The sequence below is a fragment of the Penaeus vannamei genome, chromosome 23 (assembly GCF_042767895.1).
Source record: "Penaeus vannamei isolate JL-2024 chromosome 23, ASM4276789v1, whole genome shotgun sequence".
Classification (NCBI taxonomy): Eukaryota; Metazoa; Arthropoda; class Malacostraca; order Decapoda; family Penaeidae; genus Penaeus; species Penaeus vannamei.
Window position 1 is genome coordinate 36940481 of NC_091571.1, and position 21318 is coordinate 36961798.

Genomic DNA, 21318 nt, shown 5'->3' on the forward strand with positions numbered 1-21318 from the left:
AATGAACTACAAAAACGAACCACAGAAAAATGAACTACAAAAACGGACCACGAAAATGAACTACAAAAACGAACCACAGAAAAATGAACTACAAAAACGAACCACGAAAATGAACTACAAAAACGAACCACGAAAATGAACTACAAAAACGAACCACGAAAATGAACTACAAAAACGAACCACGAAAATGAACTACAAAAACGAACCAAAATGAACCACAAAAACGAACCACGAAAATGAACCCACAAAAACGAACCACGAAAATGAAACTACAAAAAACGAACCACAGAAAAATGAACTACAAAAACGGACCACGAAAATGAACTACAAAACGAACCACGAAAAATGAACTACAAAACACGAACCACGAAAATGAATACAAAACGAACCACGAAAATGAACTACAAAAACGGACCACGAAAATGAACTACAAAAAACGGACCACGAAAATGAACTACAAAAACGAACCACGAAAATGAACTACAAAAACGAACCACGAAAATGAACTACAAAAAAAAAATACTACAAAAACGAACCAGAAAAGAACTACAAAAACGGACCACGAAAATGAACTACAAAAACGAACCACGAAAATGAACCACAAAAACGAACCACGAAAATGAACTACAAAAACGAACCACAAAAACGAACCACGAAAATGAACTACAAAAACGGACCACGAAAATGAACTACAAAAACGGACCACGAAAATGAACTACAAAAACGAACCACGAAAATGAACTACAAAAACGAACCACGAAAATGAACTACAAAAACGAACCACGAAAATGAACTACAAAAACGGACCACGAAAATGAACCACAAAAACGAACCACGAAAATGAACCACAAAAACGAACCACGAAAATGAACTACAAAAACGAACCACGAAAATGAACTACAAAAACGAACCACGAAAATGAACTACAAAAACGAACCACGAAAATGAACTACAAAAACGAACCACGAAAATGAACTACAAAAACGAACCACGAAAATGAACTACAAAAACGAACCACGAAAATGAACTACAAAAACGAACCACGAAAATGAACTACAAAAACGAACCACGAAAATGAACTACAAAAACGGACCACGAAAATGAACTACAAAAACGGACCACGAAAATGAACCACAAAAACGAACCACGAAAATGAACTACAAAAACGGACCACGAAAATGAACTACAAAAACGGACCACGAAAATGAACTACAAAAACGGACCACGAAAATGAACTACAAAAACGGACCACGAAAATGAACTACAAAAACGGACCACAGAAAAATGAACCACAAAAACGAACCACGAAAATGAACTACAAAAACGAACCACGAAAATGAACTACAAAAACGGACCACGAAAATGAACTACAAAAACGGACCACGAAAATGAACTACAAAAACGGACCACAGAAAAATGAACCACAAAAACGAACCACGAAAATGAACTACAAAAACGAACCACGAAAATGAACTACAAAAAACAGTTAAAAATGAACTACAAAAACGAACCACGAAAATGAACTACAAAAACGAACCACAGAAAAATGAACTACAAAAACGGACCACGAAAATGAACTACAAAAACGAACCACGAAAATGAACTACAAAAACGAACCACGAAAATGAACTACAAAAACGAACCACGAAAATGAACTACAAAAACGAACCACGAAAATGAACTACAAAAACGGACCACGAAAATGAACCACAAAAACGAACCACGAAAATGAACTACAAAAACGGACCACGAAAATGAACTACAAAAACGGACCACGAAAATGAACCACAAAAACGAACCACGAAAATGAACTACAAAAACGAACCACGAAAATGAACCACAAAAACGAACCACGAAAATGAACCACAAAAACGAACCACGAAAATGAACTACAAAAACGGACCACGAAAATGAACTACAAAAACGGACCACGAAAATGAACCGTAGAAACGAACCACGAAAATGAACTACAAAAACGAACCACGAAAATGAACCACAAAAACGAACCACGAAAATGAACCACAAAAACGAACCACGAAAATGAACTACAAAAACGAACCACGAAAATGAACCACAAAAACGAACCACGAAAATGAACCACAAAAACGAACCACGAAAATGAACCACAAAAACGAACCACGAAAATGAACCACAAAAACGAACCACGAAAATGAACTACAAAAACGGACCACGAAAATGAACTACAAAAACGAACCACGAAAATGAACTACAAAAACGGACCACGAAAATGAACTACAAAAACGGACCACGAAAATGAACTACAAAAACGGACCACGAAAATGAACTACAAAAACGGACCACGAAAATGAACCACAAAAACGGACCACGAAAATGAACCACAAAAACGAACCACGAAAATGAACTACAAAAACGGACCACGAAAATGAACTACAAAAACGGACCACGAAAATGAACCACAAAAACGAACCACGAAAATGAACTACAAAAACGAACCACGAAAATGAACCACAAAAACGAACCACGAAAATGAACTACAAAAACGAACCACGAAAATGAACTACAAAAACGAACCACGAAAATGAACTACAAAAACGAACCACAGAAAAATGAACCACAAAAACGGACCACGAAAATGAACTACAAAAACGGACCACGAAAATGAACTACAAAAACGGACCACGAAAATGAACTACAAAAACGGACCACGAAAATGAACTACAAAAACGAACCACGAAAATGAACTACAAAAACGAACCACGAAAATGAACTACAAAAACGAACCACGAAAATGAACTACAAAAACGAACCACGAAAATGAACTACAAAAACGAACCACGAAAATGAACTACAAAAACGGACCACGAAAATGAACTACAAAAAGGGACCAGGAGAATGAACTACAAAAACGGATACGAAAATGAACTACAAAAACGGACCACGAAAATGAACTACAAAAACGAACCACGAAAATGAACTACAAAAAACGAACCACGAAAATGAACTACAAAAACGAACCACGAAAATGAACTACAAAAACGGACCACGAAAATGAACTACAAAAACGAACCACGAAAATGAACCATAGAAACGAACCATGGAATCGAACCACAGAAAAAAAAACGTACCAGTAAAACGAGCCGCAGAAGAAACGAACCACGAAAATGTGCTTTAAAAAAACTAACCACAAAAACAAACTAAAAAAAACAAACTAAAAAACGAACCTCTAAAACGACTCACAAAAACAAACCACGAAAACGATCCACTAACACGAACCACGAAAACAAACCACAGAAGCGAACTACAAAAACAAACCACTCAAAAAAAAAAAAAAAAAAGAAAAAAAAAAGCGGGAAAAAGGAACCACAAGAGGTAGGAAACTCGCCTGCTATGCGCGCCATCTGTTGGCGGCCGACATCAAATGCATGCTGGGTCACAATTTTTTTTCTTTTTTTCTCTTTTAATCAGATTTTCTGCGCAACGAGGAGGAGGAATTACGTCAGAGAGAAAAGGAATTTGATGTACGTATCATCACACGTATTTTAATGGTGTTTCATGCTACGTATTTGGCATTTTAGTGAGTTAGAAGAGGGAAATGATTAGCAACCGTCGCGAATCAAAAGTCGAATCACTCGCATATTTCCCGAGAAGAGGAAAATAATAATAAGAAGAAAGAAAAAGAAAACATATACAAACGAAACCAAGAAATTAAAATAAAAGAAGGAAAAAAACATATCAAAACATAACACACTAAACAAAGAAGACAAAAACAACAACAACAACATTAACACATGACACTAAAGAAAGTAAAGACAAAAAAAAAAAAAAAAAAACATGACACACTAAAGAAAGAAAAGACAAAAAAACATGACACACTAAAGAAAAAAAAAGGAAACCAAAAAAGCAACAAACCATCCCACACTAATCACCCCCCCCCAAAAAAAAAAAAAACTAACCCCTCCCTCCCTCTCTCCCTCTCCCCCTCTCTCCCCCAGGTGCTGTGGAGCCGCGTGGACGGCCCGATGCCCGTCGGTCGCGCCCGAGTGGGTCGGGACTGGAGCCTCACCATCAGCGACGTGACCATCGGCGACCAGGGAGTCTACGTGTGCGAGGCTTCCAACGTCGCGGGTTCCGACAGCGCCAACACCTCGCTCGCTGTCGTCGGTGGGTTCTGGATGCCTCGAGTGGGTTTCTGTTTAGCGTTTTGCTAAAGAAAGAAAGAGAAAAAGAAAGAAAGAGAGAAAGAAAGAAAGAAAGAGAGAAAGAGAGAGAGAGAAAGAAAGAGAGAAATAAAGAAAGAAAAGAAAAAAAACAACAATAGCAATGATAGGAACTAAGAATGTTGAGGGTGGGTTCTGGAAGCCTCGAGTGGGTTCCTGTTTAGCGTTTGGGTAAAGAAAGAAAGAAAGAAAGAAAGAAAAAACAATAGCAATAATAGGAACTAAGATAATAATAATAACAATAGCAATAAGAGATAAGAATGTCGTCGGTGGGTTCTGGAAGCCTCGAGTGGGTTCCTGTTTTGCGTTTGGGTAAAGAAAGAAAGAAAGGAAGGAAGAAAGAGAGAAAGAAAGAAAGAAAGACAGAAAGAAAGAAAGAAAGAAAGAAAGAAAGAAAAAAAACAATAGCAATAATAGGAACTAAGAATGTTGGGGTGGGTTCTGGAAGCCTCGAGTGCCATCGGGGTTCTCTTGGGGTTCCTGTTTAGCGTTTCGGTAATTAAAAAAAAAAGAAGGAAATAATCAAGAAAATCAATCAAAGGTAACCAAGAAAAGAAAAGAAAAAAAAAACAATAGCAATAATAGGAGATAAGAATGTCGTCGGTGGGTATTGGAAGCCTCGACTGGCATTGGGGTTCTCCAGGGATCCTTGGGTAATTAAAAAATAAATAAATAGATAAAATGATAATAATAAAATGATAATAATAATAATAAGAGTAGAAATGATAATGAATAATAATAGCAATAATAGGAGCTAAGAATATCGTCTGTGGGTTCTCGTGGTTTCCTGTTTAATGCTCTGGTAATAAAAAGAAGAATAAGAAGAATAAGAAAAAAAAACAATAATAACAATAGCAATAATAAAAGCTAAAAATATCAACGATGGGTATTGGAAACCTCGACCGAGATGTGGGTTCCCTGGGGTCAATTTTCAGTGTTATGGTAATCAAAACAACAATAATAACAACAGCAATAATAGGAGCTAAAAATGTCGGTATGTACAGAATGTGTCCTTATGGTATTTCTATTTAATTATCATGGTAATCAGAACAATAGTAATAATAACATAAGATGTCGGTATTGTTTTCCTTTTAATATTTTTTTTTTGTCATCACAATAGCAGTTTGAATTCGTTTTAATATTATAGTAATAATAAAAAACAGCAAATTGATTTTCTGTTAATGTTATGGTAATTAAAACAAGAACAGCAATTTGAATTCCACTTGATATTATAATATTAAGAAAAAAAACAACAACAACAGCAATCTGAATTTCCTTTTAATGTTATGATAATCAAAACAACAACAATTTGATTTTCTTTAATGCTACAGTAATCCAAACAACAGCAATAACAGCAACAATAACAACAATAACAATAATAAAAAATATCGTCGTTTGGTATCGAATGCCTCGACCTAGATCCTCTTGATATCAAAACAATAACAAAAAACAATAACAACAGCGATAACTACTTCAAATGCTAATGGTTTTAGTTGTTGAAAGCGATACGATGTTCAAGCTCCTTTTGTAATAATAATTTCCCTAGACTAAAAAGAAAATAAAATAAAAAATAAAAAAAATAAAAAAAGGCTCTAAACAAAACTTAAAAAAAGGAACAAAGTTAGTTTATTAATAATCCGACGAAAGAGAAGACGCGCGCATACTTAATAGAACCTCATATTCCTTTTATAAACCGAGAAATGGATTTATAAATATCTAAGTAAAACGACTGGGAAATAGATGGCCGCTGTAGGCAGGTTACCTTTATAAATAAACGACGAACTTTTAAAGAATTATACAGTGTCCTCAAAGCGACAACTCTTAACACTGTAACAGATACTTAAAGGTGATGTTGTTGGTTCTTAGGGGATTGTTGAAGATTTGAAGAACATTTGGAGAAAAAAAGAACATTTGAAAGTTCATTTGGATAAAAAAGAACATTTGGAAGTACATTTGGAGAGAAAAGAACATTTGGATAAAAAAGAACATTTGAAAGTACATTTGGAGAGAAAAGAACATTTGGATGAAAAAAGGACATTTGAAAGTACATTTCGAGAAAAAATGGAGTTTAAAAAGTATGTTTGGGGAGAAAACAAGAACATTAGAAAGCACATTTCGAGAGAAAAAAAGTTTAGAAAGTACATTTCGAGAAAGATGAAAAGAGACAGAGAGAGAAAGTAAAAGAAAAAGAAACAGAAATGGAAGAAGTTTGGTCTCTAAATGCGCTGATAAATCACCTTGAAAATAATACTTAAGGAATGACTTTCGAAAGTTAACAAAATGTTGAATTCAGAATCGATTTTTTTTCTTTTATTAGATTTATTATTAATTGCTAACAGCCCATCGTCTAAAATCACCTCGTTTAAATTTCAACCGCCCACAGAACCCCCTCGCGTGGACGGAGGAGTACGCCCACGAATCGCCGTGATCACGCCCACCCACGTGCGTCAGATCAGCTGCCCCGTGACGGCCACGCCCAGCCCGGTCATCTTCTGGGTGCGGGAGAACCACGTGAAGGATGACCTCGACTACCACGATGACCCAGTGTTCGAGGGTAAGTGGGGGGGGGGCGAGGGGGGGGGACGGGAAGGTTGGGAGGAAGAGCGTAATGCACACACACACGCACATACACTCACACATACGGGTACACACACACACGCTCATACACACGCACATACACACACATACACACACACACGCACACACACACACACACACACACACACTCACACACAAACACACTTCAATATCTTACACATACATAAACATCCGCACAATACAAGACCGCACAAACCCGCACAAAACATCGTTATATTTACGTAAATAAATCCGCCACGTCTCCCCTGAGCCGCATGACAGGCATTCGTGACAGCTCCTCGTGCCTCTCCCGCAGACCCCGCCTTCTCGAGCCTCCAGCAGCCCCTTCAGCACCTTCCGGATATCCTGCTGGCGGGCTACGGCGGCGGCCCTGCCCTCGGGACGCCGCCCAGGATAGACTCGGAGCCCCTGGTGGACGAGGCCTACAACCTGCACGTGACCACCTACCACGAGGGTCTCTGGGCTTGCATGGCCGCCAACGAGGTAAGGAAAGCTAACGGTTTTTCTTTCAAAGATTTTTTAAATATGTGTTCGTTTGGCTGTGTTCGGAGGAGCGGCGTCGACTTCCTCTTTGTATTCATGGCGCGTCTTCTCTCCCGGAAATCCAGGTTGGCGGGCTGATGCTTCCCGTGCACGTGGTGGGCGGGGGCGTGGCGCGCAACTCGGCGGGGATCGGCATCGTGGGCGTGGACGAGGTGGAGGCGCGGGCGGCCCTCCTCACGCCCGCGCTCGAGCTCGGACACCCTTCGTCTGCCGCGCCGTCGGCCGTCACGCTCAAGTGGCGATACGTGAGTATTCCTTCCACGAGAGGCAGCGCCGGAGTGAGACCCGGAAAGTTTGCGCCTTTATGTTCAGGCTTTCGAAACCAGTTAAAAGTTTAATAGTCCGGAAAATTCGGTTACTTTGAATTCAGGTTTTGTGCGCTCAGGTTCCTTGGGTATTCACGTCGTTGGCGAAGAGCCTGCGCAGCCATATACATTCGGGTCCTCTTCCTCGCGTCATTGTGCAGCCAGGTCGTGTACATCCGGAGTCAGGTGCGTCCGGCCACCTTCTACAGCACCTTCGGCCTTATTTCACCTAATGCTGTACCTGGGAGTCTCGCACACGTCTTTTGCGTCCATATTAAGCACTCCGAATTGGCAGGGACTTCCTACCAGCGGACAGTTCAAAGTCTTTTATGCACTGTGATCATCCTTCGCATCCTGGCTCTATTAGGCCAAGATTAGGGTCTGAGTTCTCGTTATGGTCGTCGGGCAGCTGAGTTCACACACCAAGTAATGTACTTTGTCCTCAGCGCATAACAAGCAGGTATCTGTCTACCTTATAGAGGGTTCATATCTTCAGTGTATGTGACGATGGAACTGTTTCACGCTCGACCATGCTGATGACCCTAATGTATAATAATAACACTCTTTCTCGTAGCATTAATAAACATGAAGATGCTAAACATGCAGAGACTCACACGCAGTTATCATGACCAGCCTTAATCAGCCCAACACGGACGAATCCACAAAACTAATTCAAAACCAGCCGTTAAGAATCACTACCACCTCAGCAACATAAAACAAAATCACAAAAATCATAAAAAAAGAGCCCTTCGACTGTATGCCAGCTGCTAAAAAAAAAGACAATACACATCCCGTTCAGCTTCACAAATCTTCTCTTTCCCTCTCCAGCTTCACCATAGGATACAGGAGATCGCGGAGGAGGCTGTGCAGGAGGAGGTACGGTACCAGCACACTTAACACAGTATAACACTCTCGGTATGCTCCTAGAGGGTACATATTTGCTATCTCGTTGACAATACTGTGACATTTTGTTGTGGTCGCAGAATTCGTCCTGTCTTGTTATGGTGTTGTAGATCCCTGTTAATGTGTTGTAGACAAGCCTTGACTCTCTTTGGTGGCGTAGTGTACTCTTTAGAGATTGCAAGACTATGTTCTCGTTGTTTTTCGTCTTGGTGTATTGGGTTTTCATAATAGATAACGCAGTAGTTTTTCTCTTTATATTTGGGTGAGCATACCTGATAACATATCAGTAGTTCTCGTTGGTGTATGGGGTTATCATACATAGTAGTTTTTTTATGTATCGGGCTATCATACCAGATACCACAGTAGTTCTCGTTGCATTGTTACCATAGCAGATAAGGCAGTAGTTCTCTTTCGGCATATTGGTCTATCATACCACATAAGGCAGTAGTTCCCGTTGCTGCCTTGAGTTACCATACCAAATAAGGCAGTAGTTCCCGTTGCTGCCTTAAGTTACCATACCACATAAGGCAGTAGTTCTCGTTGGTATATCGATCTATCACACCACATACACACAGCGGAGTACCATGTAGATCTCCGACTTACAGAAGCCCCTCGTTTGCTCACAGTGGTTTTCAACTTTTGTCGATAATTGTGATTCTCGAACAGCCGGTGCGATCGCCTCTGCCAGCTAGTTTGAGGGAGAATTGCTCTGTGTGTTTTTCTCTTCTTTTGTGTGTGTAGATATACTGTAATTTTTTATTTCAACTTGCGCTGAATCGGATGTTTGAACGAGTATTTAGGAATAGATGGAGAGAGTAAGGAGGAGTGGAAGAAAAAAAAAAAATAGAATAGAGTTAAGTGTGTGATGAGAGGGAGAGGGAGAGGGAGAGGGAGAGAGAGAGAGAGAGAGAGAGAGAGAGAGAGAGAGAGAGAGAGAGAGAGAGAGAGAGAGAGAGAGAGAGCGAGAGAGAGAGAGAGAGAGAGAGAGAGAGAGAGAAAGAGAAAGAGAAAGAGAAAGAGAAAGAGAAAGAGAAAGAGAGAGAGAGAGAGAGAGAGAGAGAGAGAGAGAGAGAGAGAGAGAGAGAGAAGGAGAAGAAGGAGGAGAAAGAGAAGGAGAAGAAGGAGGAGAAAGAGAAAGAGAAAGAGAAAGTGAAGGAGAAAGTGAAGGAGAAGGAGGAGGAAGAGAAGAAAGATAGATAGATAGATAAATAGATATATAGATAGAGATAGATAAATATATATATATAGATATAGAAAGAGATAAATAAATAGATAGAGAGAAAGAGAGAAAGATTTTTGTGTGTAGAAATACTGTATTTTTATTCCCTGTGCTGAACCAAATGTTAGAAGTCAGTTTTGAAGAAAGGAAGGGGAGAGAAAGGGTATGGAGAAAAATGAATTGAAAGAGTTGAGTAAAGGTGCGAGTGAGCGATGAATGAGTTAGTAGTCGAGTGGGTAAGTGAGGAAATGAGTGAGTGATGAGGAAATGGGTGAATGGGTGAATGAATGAGTGTGTGAGTGAATGTAAGAGAGAGATAGAGATAGATAGAGATGGATAGAAAGATAGAGAGAGCGAGAGAGAGAGAGAGAAAGAAAATGCTGTTTATATTGGCGCATATTTGCTAGTGTTTATGCTAGTGTATGTCTATGCCTCTGTTTTGTTTGTCCATAAAACCACTGTTTTTTGGCTCATCATATATATATGTCTATATGTGTTCATCTTCTCTCTTCCTCTCTGTCTATTTGTCAGCCAGTCAGTCAGGCTGCTTTTGTCTGCCTGTCTCTCTGTCTGTCAGTCAGTTAATCAGTCTGCCTCTGTCTGTCTGTCTCTCTCTCTATGTATCTATCTCTCTCCCCCCCTCTCTCTCTATATCTATCTACCCCCCTCTCTCTCTCTCTCTCTTTCTTTCTCTCTCTCTGTCTATCTATTTATCTCTCTCCCCCCCCCCCCCCCCTCTCTCTCTCTCTCTCTCTCTCTCTCTCTCTCTCTCTCTCTCTCTCTCTCTCTCTCTCTCTCTCTCTCTCTCTCTCTCCCTCCCTCCCTTCCTCTCTGCCTCTCTCTCTCTTTCTCTCTCCCTCCCTCCCTCCCTCTCTGCCTGTCTGTATGCCTCCCCCCCCCCTTCTCTCTCTCTCTCTCTTACTTCCATGCCTTCTAACACCCGTTCCCTTCGGCGTCCTCCCCGCAGCTGGGTCGCCACGCCCCCATCCTCGGCGTGTTCGTGCTTGGGTGCGAGCGCGGCGCCGGCTTCGTCTCGCCCCGCGTGCAGCAGCTGCTTCAGAGCCACGACATCTCCCGCCACAGCCGCACCCACGGCCTCCGTCAGCCTGGTCCGGAGAGCGAGGCGGTGCGCGACGCCCTCGTGCAGCCGGAGGTCGCTCAGCATCTCCACGACGGCGGCGACGATCGGCGCGACGGGACGCTGGCGGCGGAAGGTGGGTGTTCGGGCGGATCGCATCGGGGAGTTATCTTATCTATTTATTTATTTATATATTAATTTATTTTGAAATGTGGATTTTAGGCTAATAATATCTGCAATGTGGGTGTATGCTGCACGTTGAGGGAAGGGAACTCGTATCTTGTCCGCAGTGAAGGTAGGCCTACGTACCGCGTAGGCCTACACACCGCACGGGGAGGGAAAGGAACCGACCCACTTTTCCTGCAAACCAAAAAAAGAAAATTCACAACACCTTCTTCCCTCCCAGACGACCCCGGCGGCAGTTCCCCCTTCGCCAACGCCACGACGAAGGAGGAACCTGACCCGCAGTGCTCGAATCTGCGAGTGCTAGGTCACGCCTCAGCGCAGGTCACGAGCATGGTGCTGGACGGCCTGCAGCCCTACACCTCCTACTGGCTCTTCCTGGTGCCGCACTACAAGGGCGTCCTCGGCGTGCCCTCCAACCTCCAGGCCTACACGTCGCCGCAGGATGGTGAGGAGGGACTTGGAGCGGGAAGTAGGAAGCGCGTGGGGACAAAGTGAAAGAGTGAGTGAGAGGGTGAGAATGGGTTAGAGAGTGAGGGAGAGGGAGAGGGAGAGGGAGAGTGAGTGAGCGAGTGGGTGAGAGAGAGAGAGAGAGGGAGAGGGAGAGGGAGAGGGAGAGGAGAGAGAGAGAGAGAGAGAGAGAGAGAGAGAGAGAGAGAGAGAGAGAGTGAGTGAGAGAGAGAGAGAGAAAGAGAGAGAGAGAGAAATAAAGAGAAAGAGAGAGAGAAAGAAATTAAGAAAGAGAGAAAGAAAGAAAGAGAGAGACAAAGGATGTGATAACAACTCGGTCATATCTTCTGCATCACGTAGACGCCCTCATTTCATTTCAGTGCCGTCTGGGTGGGCGGTCCTGTCCCGGTGGTGGGCGGCGCAGGTGGGCGACGGCTTCTACGCCCTCACGCTGCACTGGCGCCCTGTCCCCCAGCACCTCGCCCACGGGGTCATCCAGAAGTACATGGTAAGGGAGTGAAGTACATGGTAAGGAAGTGAAGTACATGGTAAGGAAGTGAAGTACATGGTAAGGAAGTGAAGTACATGGTAAGGAAGTGAAGTACATGGTAAGGAAGTGAAGTACATGGTAAGGAAGTGAAGTACATGGTAAGGGAGTGAAGTACATGGTAAGGAAGTGAAGTACATGGTAAGGAAGTGAAGTACATGGTAAGGGAGTGAAGTACATGGTAAGGAAGTGAAGTACATGGTAAGGGAGTGAAGTACATGGTAAGGGAGTGAAGTACATGGTAAGGAAGTGAAGTACATGGTAAGGGAGTGAAGTACATGGTAAGGAAGTGAAGTACATGGTAAGGAAGTGAAGTACATGGTAAGGGAGTGAAGTACATGGTAAGGAAGTGAAGTACATGGTAAGGGAGTGAAGTACATGGTAAGGGAGTGAAGTACATGGTAAGGAAGTGAAGTACATGGTAAGGGAGTGAAGTACATGGTAAGGAAGTGAAGTACACGGTAAGGAAGTGAAGTACATGGTAAGGAAGTGAAGTACATGGTAAGGAAGTGAAGTACACGGTAAGGAAGTGAAGTACATGGTAAGGAAGTGAAGTACATGGTAAGGGAGTGAAGTACATGGTAAGGAAGTGAAGTACACGGTAAGGAAGTGAAGTACATGGTAAGGAAGTGAAGTACATGGTAAGGGAGTGAAGTACATGGTAAGGAAGTGAAGTACATGGTAAGGGAGTGAAGTACATGGTAAGGGAGTGAAGTACATGGTAAGGAAGTGAAGTACATGGTAAGGGAGTGAAGTACATGGTAAGGAAGTGAAGTACACGGTAAGGAAGTGAAGTACATGGTAAGGAAGTGAAGTACATGGTAAGGGAGTGAAGTACATGGTAAGGAAGTGAAGTACATGGTAAGGGAGTGAAGTACATGGTAAGGGAGTGAAGTACATGGTAAGGAAGTGAAGTACATGGTAAGGGAGTGAAGTACATGGTAAGGAAGTGAAGTACACGGTAAGGAAGTGAAGTACATGGTAAGGAAGTGAAGTACATGGTAAGGAAGTGAAGTACATGGTAAGGAAGTGAAGTACACGGTAAGGAAGTGAAGTACATGGTAAGGAAGTGAAGTACATGGTAAGGGAGTGAAGTACATGGTAAGGAAGTGAAGTACATGGTAAGGGAGTGAAGTACATGGTAAGGGAGTGAAGTACATGGTAAGGAAGTGAAGTACATGGTAAGGGAGTGAAGTACATGGTAAGGAAGTGAAGTACACGGTAAGGAAGTGAAGTACATGGTAAGGAAGTGAAGTACATGGTAAGGAAGTGAAGTACACGGTAAGGAAGTGAAGTACATGGTAAGGAAGTGAAGTACATGGTAAGGAAGTGAAGTACATGGTAAGGAAGTGAAGTACATGGTAAGGAAGTGAAGTACATGGTAAGGAAGTGAAGTACATGGTAAGGAAGTGAAGTACATGGTAAGGAAGTGAAGTACATGGTAAGGAAGTGCATTGCGTGGTTGTGCAGTGTGTATCATAAATTGGATCATCTATCTATCTATAGATAAATAGATAGATAGGTTGATTGATAGCTTAATAGATATAAAGATAGATAGATAGGTTGATTGATAGTTTGATAGATAGAAAGATCGATTGATAGATAGAAAGATAGACTGATAGATAGAAAGATAGATAGATAGGTTGATTGGTAGCTTGATAGATAGAAAGATAGATTGATAGATAGAAAGATAGATTGATAGATAGAGAGATATATTGATAGATAGAAAGATAGATTGATAGAAAGATAGATTGATGGATAGAAAGATAGACTGATAGATAGAAAGATAGATTGATAGATAGATTAATAGATAGAAAGATAGATTGATAGATAGCAAGGTAGACCGATTGATAGATAGACAAATTGACTGATTGTTTGACTGATAGATATAGATAGATAGACAGGTAGACAGCTATAAATATAAATAGAAAGAGTTTGATAGATAAATAATCAGATAAACCCACAACCTCCACGACTGCTCCCCCATCAGGTTGTGGTTCACGAGAGGGACACGGGGGTGACCCACAACGTCAGCGTCCTGGGAGAGCTGACGTCCCTGACCTTGCCCAACGTGACCTCCTCCCGGGTGAGCGTGACCTTGACCGCGGCCACTGTCAAGGGCTTCGGGCCTTCGTCGCCTCCTGCGCGACTTGACCTCCTCATGGCCCACTACAAGGTCGGTTTAGGGTTTGCTTTTGGCATTGTGTGAATTATTATTGTTATTGTTATTATTATTATTGTTATTATTATTATTATCATTATTATTATTATTATTATCATTATTATTATTATTATTATCATTATTATTATTATTATTATCATTATTATTATTATTATTGTTATTATTATTATTGTTATTATCATTATCATCATTATTATCATTATTATCATTAGCATTATTTATTATTATTATTATCATTATTGTGTTTAGTGGATACGCTTTCTTTTTATTATCTGGTGTAATTAATTAACGTTTCTTTCTGGTCTCTCGTGTTAATTATAATCATTCGTCTGGTATAAACAGACTATTTAATGGATAGATGTATTTTTTTGTCTGTCTGGTGTCAATTAAGGCATTTGAAGGCATTTTTTTATCTATCTGGTGTCAATTAAGGCACGTGAAGGCATTCTTTTTATCTGTCTGGTGTCAATTAAGACCTGGGAATACAAGGGGGTATATTTCACTCTTTTCAGGAACCTGGCGTGGGCGTGGGCGTGGTGAGGTCGGCCTGGTTCCTGGTGCTTGCGGGCGGTGCTGTGGCCATGCTGGTGGTCGTGGTGTCCTGTACGGTGACTGCCAGGTGGTGCGCCAGGGGCCTCCAGGCATTGCCCAGGGGTAAGGTGGCAGGGCCTTTTGGTGACTGAGAAAGAAAGATAAAAGAAAGAAAGACTGATAGAGGTAAACAGAAAATAATAACAATGACAAAAGATAGTGTGGGATTTTTTTTTTTTTCAAATATTTAACAACTCGAGGACTTCAGGTGTATCTCAGGTGGGAAGTTATTATTATTATTATTTTTATTATTATTATTTATTATTATTGTTGTTATTATTATTATTATTATTATTATTATTATTGTTATTATCATTATTATTACTATTATTATCATTATTATTATCAATATAATTGGTTTCTGATAAAGGCGTCGAGCGGAAAAAAATATAATGCATGGATCTTTTCTTTTCTTTTCACATATCAACACATTTAGGCCTTCAATCACTGCCCAGGATTAAGTTTAAGGTCCGTTTGGTTTACTAATAGAAGAGAAACAAATTAGTATCATTTTATTCTGTTTTCAAATCAGACGCTGCACAGGGGTAACTTTAAAGATCGAGTGTGTGTGTCATTTCTCCTTCTGGTTTCAAATATGAGCAACTCTAGGCCTTCGAGCACTGCCCAGGAGTAAGTTCATAATCCCTTGGTCACACATAGAGGCAGTGAACTGGGAAAAATACTGTGCATGTATAATTTTATCCTGTTTCCAAGTATGAACAACCCAGGGGCTCCAATTCCAAATATTTTATTTATTTATCAGTGAACAGGGAAAAATACTGTGCATGTATAATTTTATCCTGTTTCCAAGTATGAACAACCCAGGGGCTCCAATTCCAAATCTTTTATTTATCAGTGAACAGGGAAAAATACTGTGCATGTATAATTTCATCCTGTTTCCAAGTATGAACAACCCAGGGGCTCCAATTCCAAATATTTTATTTATCAGTGAACAGGGAAAAATACTGTGCATGTATAATTTTATCCTGTTTCCAAGTATGAACAACCCAGGGGCTCCAATTCCAAATATTTTATTTATTTATCAGTGAACAGGGAAAAATACTGTGCATGTATAATTTTATCCTGTTTCCAAGTATGAACAACCTAGGTGCTCCAATTCCAAATCTTTTAATATCTTTTTTTTTCTAGACGTAAGCAAGAACAAGGTGTGCAGCACAGGCGACCCCTGGGGAGACGTGGGCGGTCTGTGGGCGGTGGAGTCGGACGAGCTGCACTCAGACAAGTCGGAGAAAAAGCTGCTGACCTCGAACGGCTCCGCCACCGCTGACTACGCGGAGGTGGATGCTGGGTCACTCAGGGTCAATGACGATCTCAGCAAAAGCAGGCTGGGTGAGTGGGATTTTTTTGCTTATCTGTTTAAGTTTAAGTTGATTTAGTTAGATTTAAACTTAGGCTGACCTTTGTTTACATAGACCAAAAGATATTTACTGAGACAAACATTATTTGCTTAGACTTAAACGTATTTACTTAGAAATGTTTACTTACATTTACTTGTTTAGTTTAAACATTTAGTTAGGCTTAAATACATTTGGCTTAAATGTATTTACTTAGACATAAACTTACTTACAAAGACTTAAACGCTTACTTAGCCTTAAACTTATTTCGAGTTAAACTTACTTATTTAGTTAGGCTTACATGTATTTACTTACACATAAACTTATTTACTTGAGTTAAACTTATTACTTACTTAAGACACAAACGCAATACCGGGACCTTCGCGAGTGTTAGTATGTCCCCGGCCCTCCCTCCCTCCCCCCCTCCGCTACCCTCCCTCCCCCCTCCGTTACCCTCCCTCTCTCCTTCCTTACCTTCTCTTCCCAACCTTCCCTCTCTCCCTTCCTTTCCCTCCCATATCCTCCCTTCTTCCCTCCCACCCTTCTCCGCTATCCTCTCTCCCTCTCTCTCTACTTACCTTCCCTCCCTCCCTCCCTCCCCTCTCCACAACCCTCCCCTCCTCCCGCTCCCCTTCCTTCCGTCCCTCCTTCTCTACCCTCCCTCCCTCCCTCCCTCCCTTCCTTTCCCTCCCCTACCCTCCCTTCTTCCCTCCCACCCTTCTCCGCTATCCTCTCTCCCTCTCTCCCTACTTACTTTCCCTCCCTCCCTTCTCCACTACCCGCCCTTCCTCCCTCTTCCCTTCCTTCCGTCCCTCCTTCTCTACCCTCCCTCCCTCCCGCCCTCCCCTCCCTCTCTCCCTTCCTTTCCATCCCCTACCCTCCCTCCCTTCCTCCCTCCCTCCCTCCCTCCCTCCCTTCCTCCCCCCTCCACCACTACGCGTAAATCACCCTCAGGAATCCTTTTTTTCTGCGAACTCGACCCACTGCGCTGACACCTGATCCTCGCATTCCAGAGCCGTGGACACAAGGGCTTCTCTGCCCCTCGCCCTCGCCCTCCAGGACCTCGAGTGTCTCCCAGCGCAACAAGCACACGCAGGTGAGCTGAACGTATTGTGCTGTTATGGGGGATGTGGTCGTAAATGAACGTATTGTGCTGTTATGGGTGACGCGTTCGTAAGTGATATTAATTAACAGCTTGTATGGTCTTGTACTGGGATGTGTACATGGAAATTAACAACTTGAATGTCTTATTATTTAAATTACTAACATGGAACTAACAACTTGAATGTCTTGTAATGGAGTACATTATTTAAATTACTAACCTGAGACTTAACAACTTGAATGTCTTGTACTCGAATGGATTCTTGAAAATACTAACCTCTCTCTTGTTCAGTAATGTATTCGTAAAAAAATAACATAATTTGCATATTGTAAGACGCGTGTTACATTTGACCATTCATTGGAAGTTAAAATATTCCAGATATCAAAAACTAACCGAATCCTTATACTGCAGCAGGCATCTTGTCTTTTTTGGGTATATCTTAAAGAAAGTGGTTTAAGATGTCAAAAATACTCAAGGAAGAACAAGAATCTTTGATTTTGTGTTCGATATGATGTTAAAAGATGGCCAGATATATTTCAATGATTTTATGGTCATTAAAGCTCCCCATTAAAGTTCATGACAAATATTTTTAAAGTTTCCGTAAAATATCGATTGATATATCCCTATTTTCAAAAGATTTGCGAGCGAAAGATTTATTTACACAACGGCTTTCGCATAAATGAACAACCAGTGCTAAAGGGTGGTTCTTCAGTGGTGACTGCAAATATCGATTGGACCCAAAGAGCACCGCCCCCCCTTAGCCACGAATGACCCCGACTGACCCCCTTAGCCCCGACGCCCCCCTTATTCCTGAATGACCCCGACGCCCCCCCTTAGCCCCGAATGACCCCGACGCCCCCCTTATTCCTGAATGACCCCGACTAACCCCGACGCCCCCCCTTAGCCCCGACTGACCCCGACGCCCCTCTCAGCCCCGACGCCCCGCCTGACCCCGACTGACCCCGCCGCCCGCTCTCCCGCAGTCCGAGTCGGTGTCGTGCCAGGTGCCTCCGCCGCGGCCTCCGTCGCGCCACGGCCCCTCACGCCATCCCAGCGGCCGCAGCTACACCATCCCCTCCGTGGCCCCGCCTACCAACCACGCCCACCTCTCCTCCACCACCTGCCGAGGCACCGAGGCCAACAGCTGGTACACGGGCGAGTGCTGCAGCTGCTGCCAGGACGACATAAAGCTGATCATTCCCCGCGACTCGCTCTGCGCCTCCGCCACGCCCTCGGGCTGCTCCACCGTCCGCGCCAACTTCGACCGCCCGCCCGCCCTCACGCCCATGACGCAGGTTTGTTCGGGCTGGCTGGCTGACTGGGTGGGTTAGGGTGGGGGTGGGGGTGAGGGTGGGGAAGCTTGAACGTTCAAGAGGATGTTTTCGGAGGTTGTGAACAGCGTGTAACAGCTTCGTCTATAGATCCGTTAAAAATTAATGATTTCCAATATATAGCATTTTTTTTAATGAATATTTGTTATCCACAAGACATCTAGCCATGTTAAATTCGCGGCAAGTTTCTTATATCATTATATGGCAACCTTATGACCGTCTGCGATCGCATTTTAGGACTTAACTACCTTTGAGACCTTTTCTCTGCATTAATCAATATGTCACTGCATGAAGTTAAATTATGTGTAACTGCATGCTTTCCTGATTATTATTATCATTATCATTATTTCAATATATATATATATATATATATATATATATATATATATATTATGTATATATATCCATGACCAGAATATAAGAAATAGGTGATATATATATCAAAATGCGACAAAATAATCAAACGATCACCCAATCATTTCGATATAGTTCCTGTAGAGGGAAATCAGGCACAGCTTAAGCGTGGCTAAATATTTTTTCTCCATTTTCCTTTCGGCTTCAGGACTACCAGTACAGCGCCGCGGAGACCGACACCTACGAGGCAGTCACGGCCTACGACGCAGCCTCCCCGGTCGACGACTCCGAGACGCGGCCGGCCTCGCGGGAGGACGTCCGCCAGCTGAGACTCAACACGGAATCCACGACGGACCTGTCCATGGACTGCTACAACTTCTCCGACGAGGGCGAGGACGACACGCAGTCCTGCAGCGACACCGAAGCGTCCTTCTTCATCCCCCGGAACCACGACAGAAAACGCGAGAAGATGAGCGTAGGGGAGACTAAAGAGAACCTCTCGTCGTGCGAGGACGTCCAGCGAATCGGTGGGTTCCCTCGCTCCGACTGCAAGGAGAACCTGAGCAAGACCTTCCGCAAGCCGGGCGAGGAGGGCAAGGAGAGGAAGGGCTCGGACGCCTTGCTCTGCTCCCAGGTCGACATGTCTGCCTCCACCTCCGGCGCCTCGTCCATGATGGAGAGCTCGGGCGTCGGGCTGCCGAAGGTGAGGCAGCCGAGCCGCTCCTCCGTCTCGCAGGACAGCCTCGAGGAGCAGTTCGAAAGGACCCTGAGTTTCATATCGCAGGGCGGCTCTTGGAACGTTGATTCCGATTACATGTCTACTTCGCTGTATAATTAACGAACATCCCCCAGAAAGCATTTATAGTGTGTGTTGCCGTGTCTTAGAACTGCCATTTATTTGTTTCTGATTACGCAAAATATCATGTGATCATATCGAACATACGATGGTAGGACAGAAAAGGAGAAAAAAAAAACACATGCATCAAATGGATCGATCTTTGCAACTTCGAAGTAACTGTGCGGATAAAAATATGACAAGTGTGCGAATTGCATCTGCTCCGGAATCTTCCAAACGACTCCTTGTGTCACGAAGCAGAACGTGAGTGTCAGACGAGCGTAGAACCTCAAAATTCCATTCAGTCTCAACGGAACTGGAGCGTGGATGTTCGTCGACAGTTTCAGATCAGTGATTTAGCTGACTCAACAGCCTGAACTACCCGAGTCCTTCCGCGATATACAGTGCATGTTGTGAGTCTTAACAGTGGATAGTCTGGGCTAAGAAACGATGGCAAGGAGCGCCAAGAGTCTCAGAATAGTTGTCCGAAGAACGCATCTCGTGGACCCCAAGCCGTTGCCAAGGGGTTAAGCCAGGGCGGTGAACCCGTGTCGGGACATTCCTGTAGATAATCAAAGGATATTTTTTCATGATGATGCTCATTATAGAGGTGTTCTTATTTTATTTTGTTTTTATTTTTCTACCTTGGCTAGCATGAGTGGAAACCTTTAAACGGACTTCCTTTAGGAGGAGAGTAGTGCATGTTACAGAATCCTCCAAGTTATCTTTAGAATTTTCATTCTTTCGAAGTTTCAGAAAGGATTGTAAGGATTTTATAAGCGAAAGGATTCCAAGAAAGCAAAGTGAGGATTGGATTATAAGGATGATGAGGATTCGTCGTCAGAAGAGGATTGAAGTGGACATGGTTACCAAATATCATCTTACCATATCAAATATTTAGTGTATAGTCGCCACAAAATTGCCATGCATTGAATTGCTGTGCTTGCATCCTTTTTGTGGCGTTTGCAAGAAAATGTGAGATTGTCTTCCTGAGTTGAAGTTTATTTCCCCAAAGTATAAGATATAAAGAGAAAATATAATGTTATTTCACATAAGAGTATAAGTATATTATATAATTATAACGAATCAGTTAATGTGTGTACATGGGCCTATGTTTATTGTAATGTAATCCAACTTACTTCATGTAACCCTATAGATGTGTTATTGTGAAGTAATAAAAAAAAAAATGTACAGAATGTTATATTGTATATCAAAAGTGTATTACAACCAAATTTTCAAAAAATGCTCAAGAATTCATATCCGAAGAATGTACAACTGTCAATGTTTTTTGCAGCTACATATTTGTATGTTGTAACTCAATAAATATGTATGAGTACTTGGGTTGCTATGGATACATTGCCTTTCATCTTTGATATTGATAAGTACAACATAGGGAATCAAGATATAAAGAGTTCTGATTTACCAATAGATGAATAGATATATGAAGAATTTTGATGTTAAACCAGATTTTCAAATAAATATGTAAAATATGTGAAGTATAATAAAAGGAAATATGACAACCAGAGTAGAAAGTCATAAATAC

The 21318-nt window shown here is 42.2% G+C and overlaps 1 protein-coding gene across 2 annotated transcripts in view; it reads left to right on the plus strand.

The window, feature by feature from the left end:
* Positions 1-21111, plus strand: part of LOC113811557 (roundabout homolog 3) — a 92603-nt gene extending 71492 nt beyond the window's left edge. The window contains exons 6-18 of one of the 2 annotated variants that reach the window (XM_070137308.1): positions 3975-4143; positions 6583-6753; positions 7093-7280; positions 7406-7585; positions 10735-10981; positions 11252-11476; positions 11859-11986; positions 14016-14201; positions 14720-14861; positions 15948-16148; positions 17167-17249; positions 18239-18550; positions 19149-21111. In XM_070137308.1, coding sequence (XP_069993409.1) covers positions 3975-4143; positions 6583-6753; positions 7093-7280; positions 7406-7585; positions 10735-10981; positions 11252-11476; positions 11859-11986; positions 14016-14201; positions 14720-14861; positions 15948-16148; positions 17167-17249; positions 18239-18550; positions 19149-19778 — 2862 coding nt within the window. In that variant the 3' untranslated portion in view covers positions 19779-21111. The remainder of the gene's footprint in view (positions 1-3974; positions 4144-6582; positions 6754-7092; positions 7281-7405; positions 7586-10734; positions 10982-11251; positions 11477-11858; positions 11987-14015; positions 14202-14719; positions 14862-15947; positions 16149-17166; positions 17250-18238; positions 18551-19148) is intronic. The other variant, XM_070137309.1, reaches the window with a different exon arrangement.
* Positions 21112-21318: the final 207 nt, after the last annotated feature.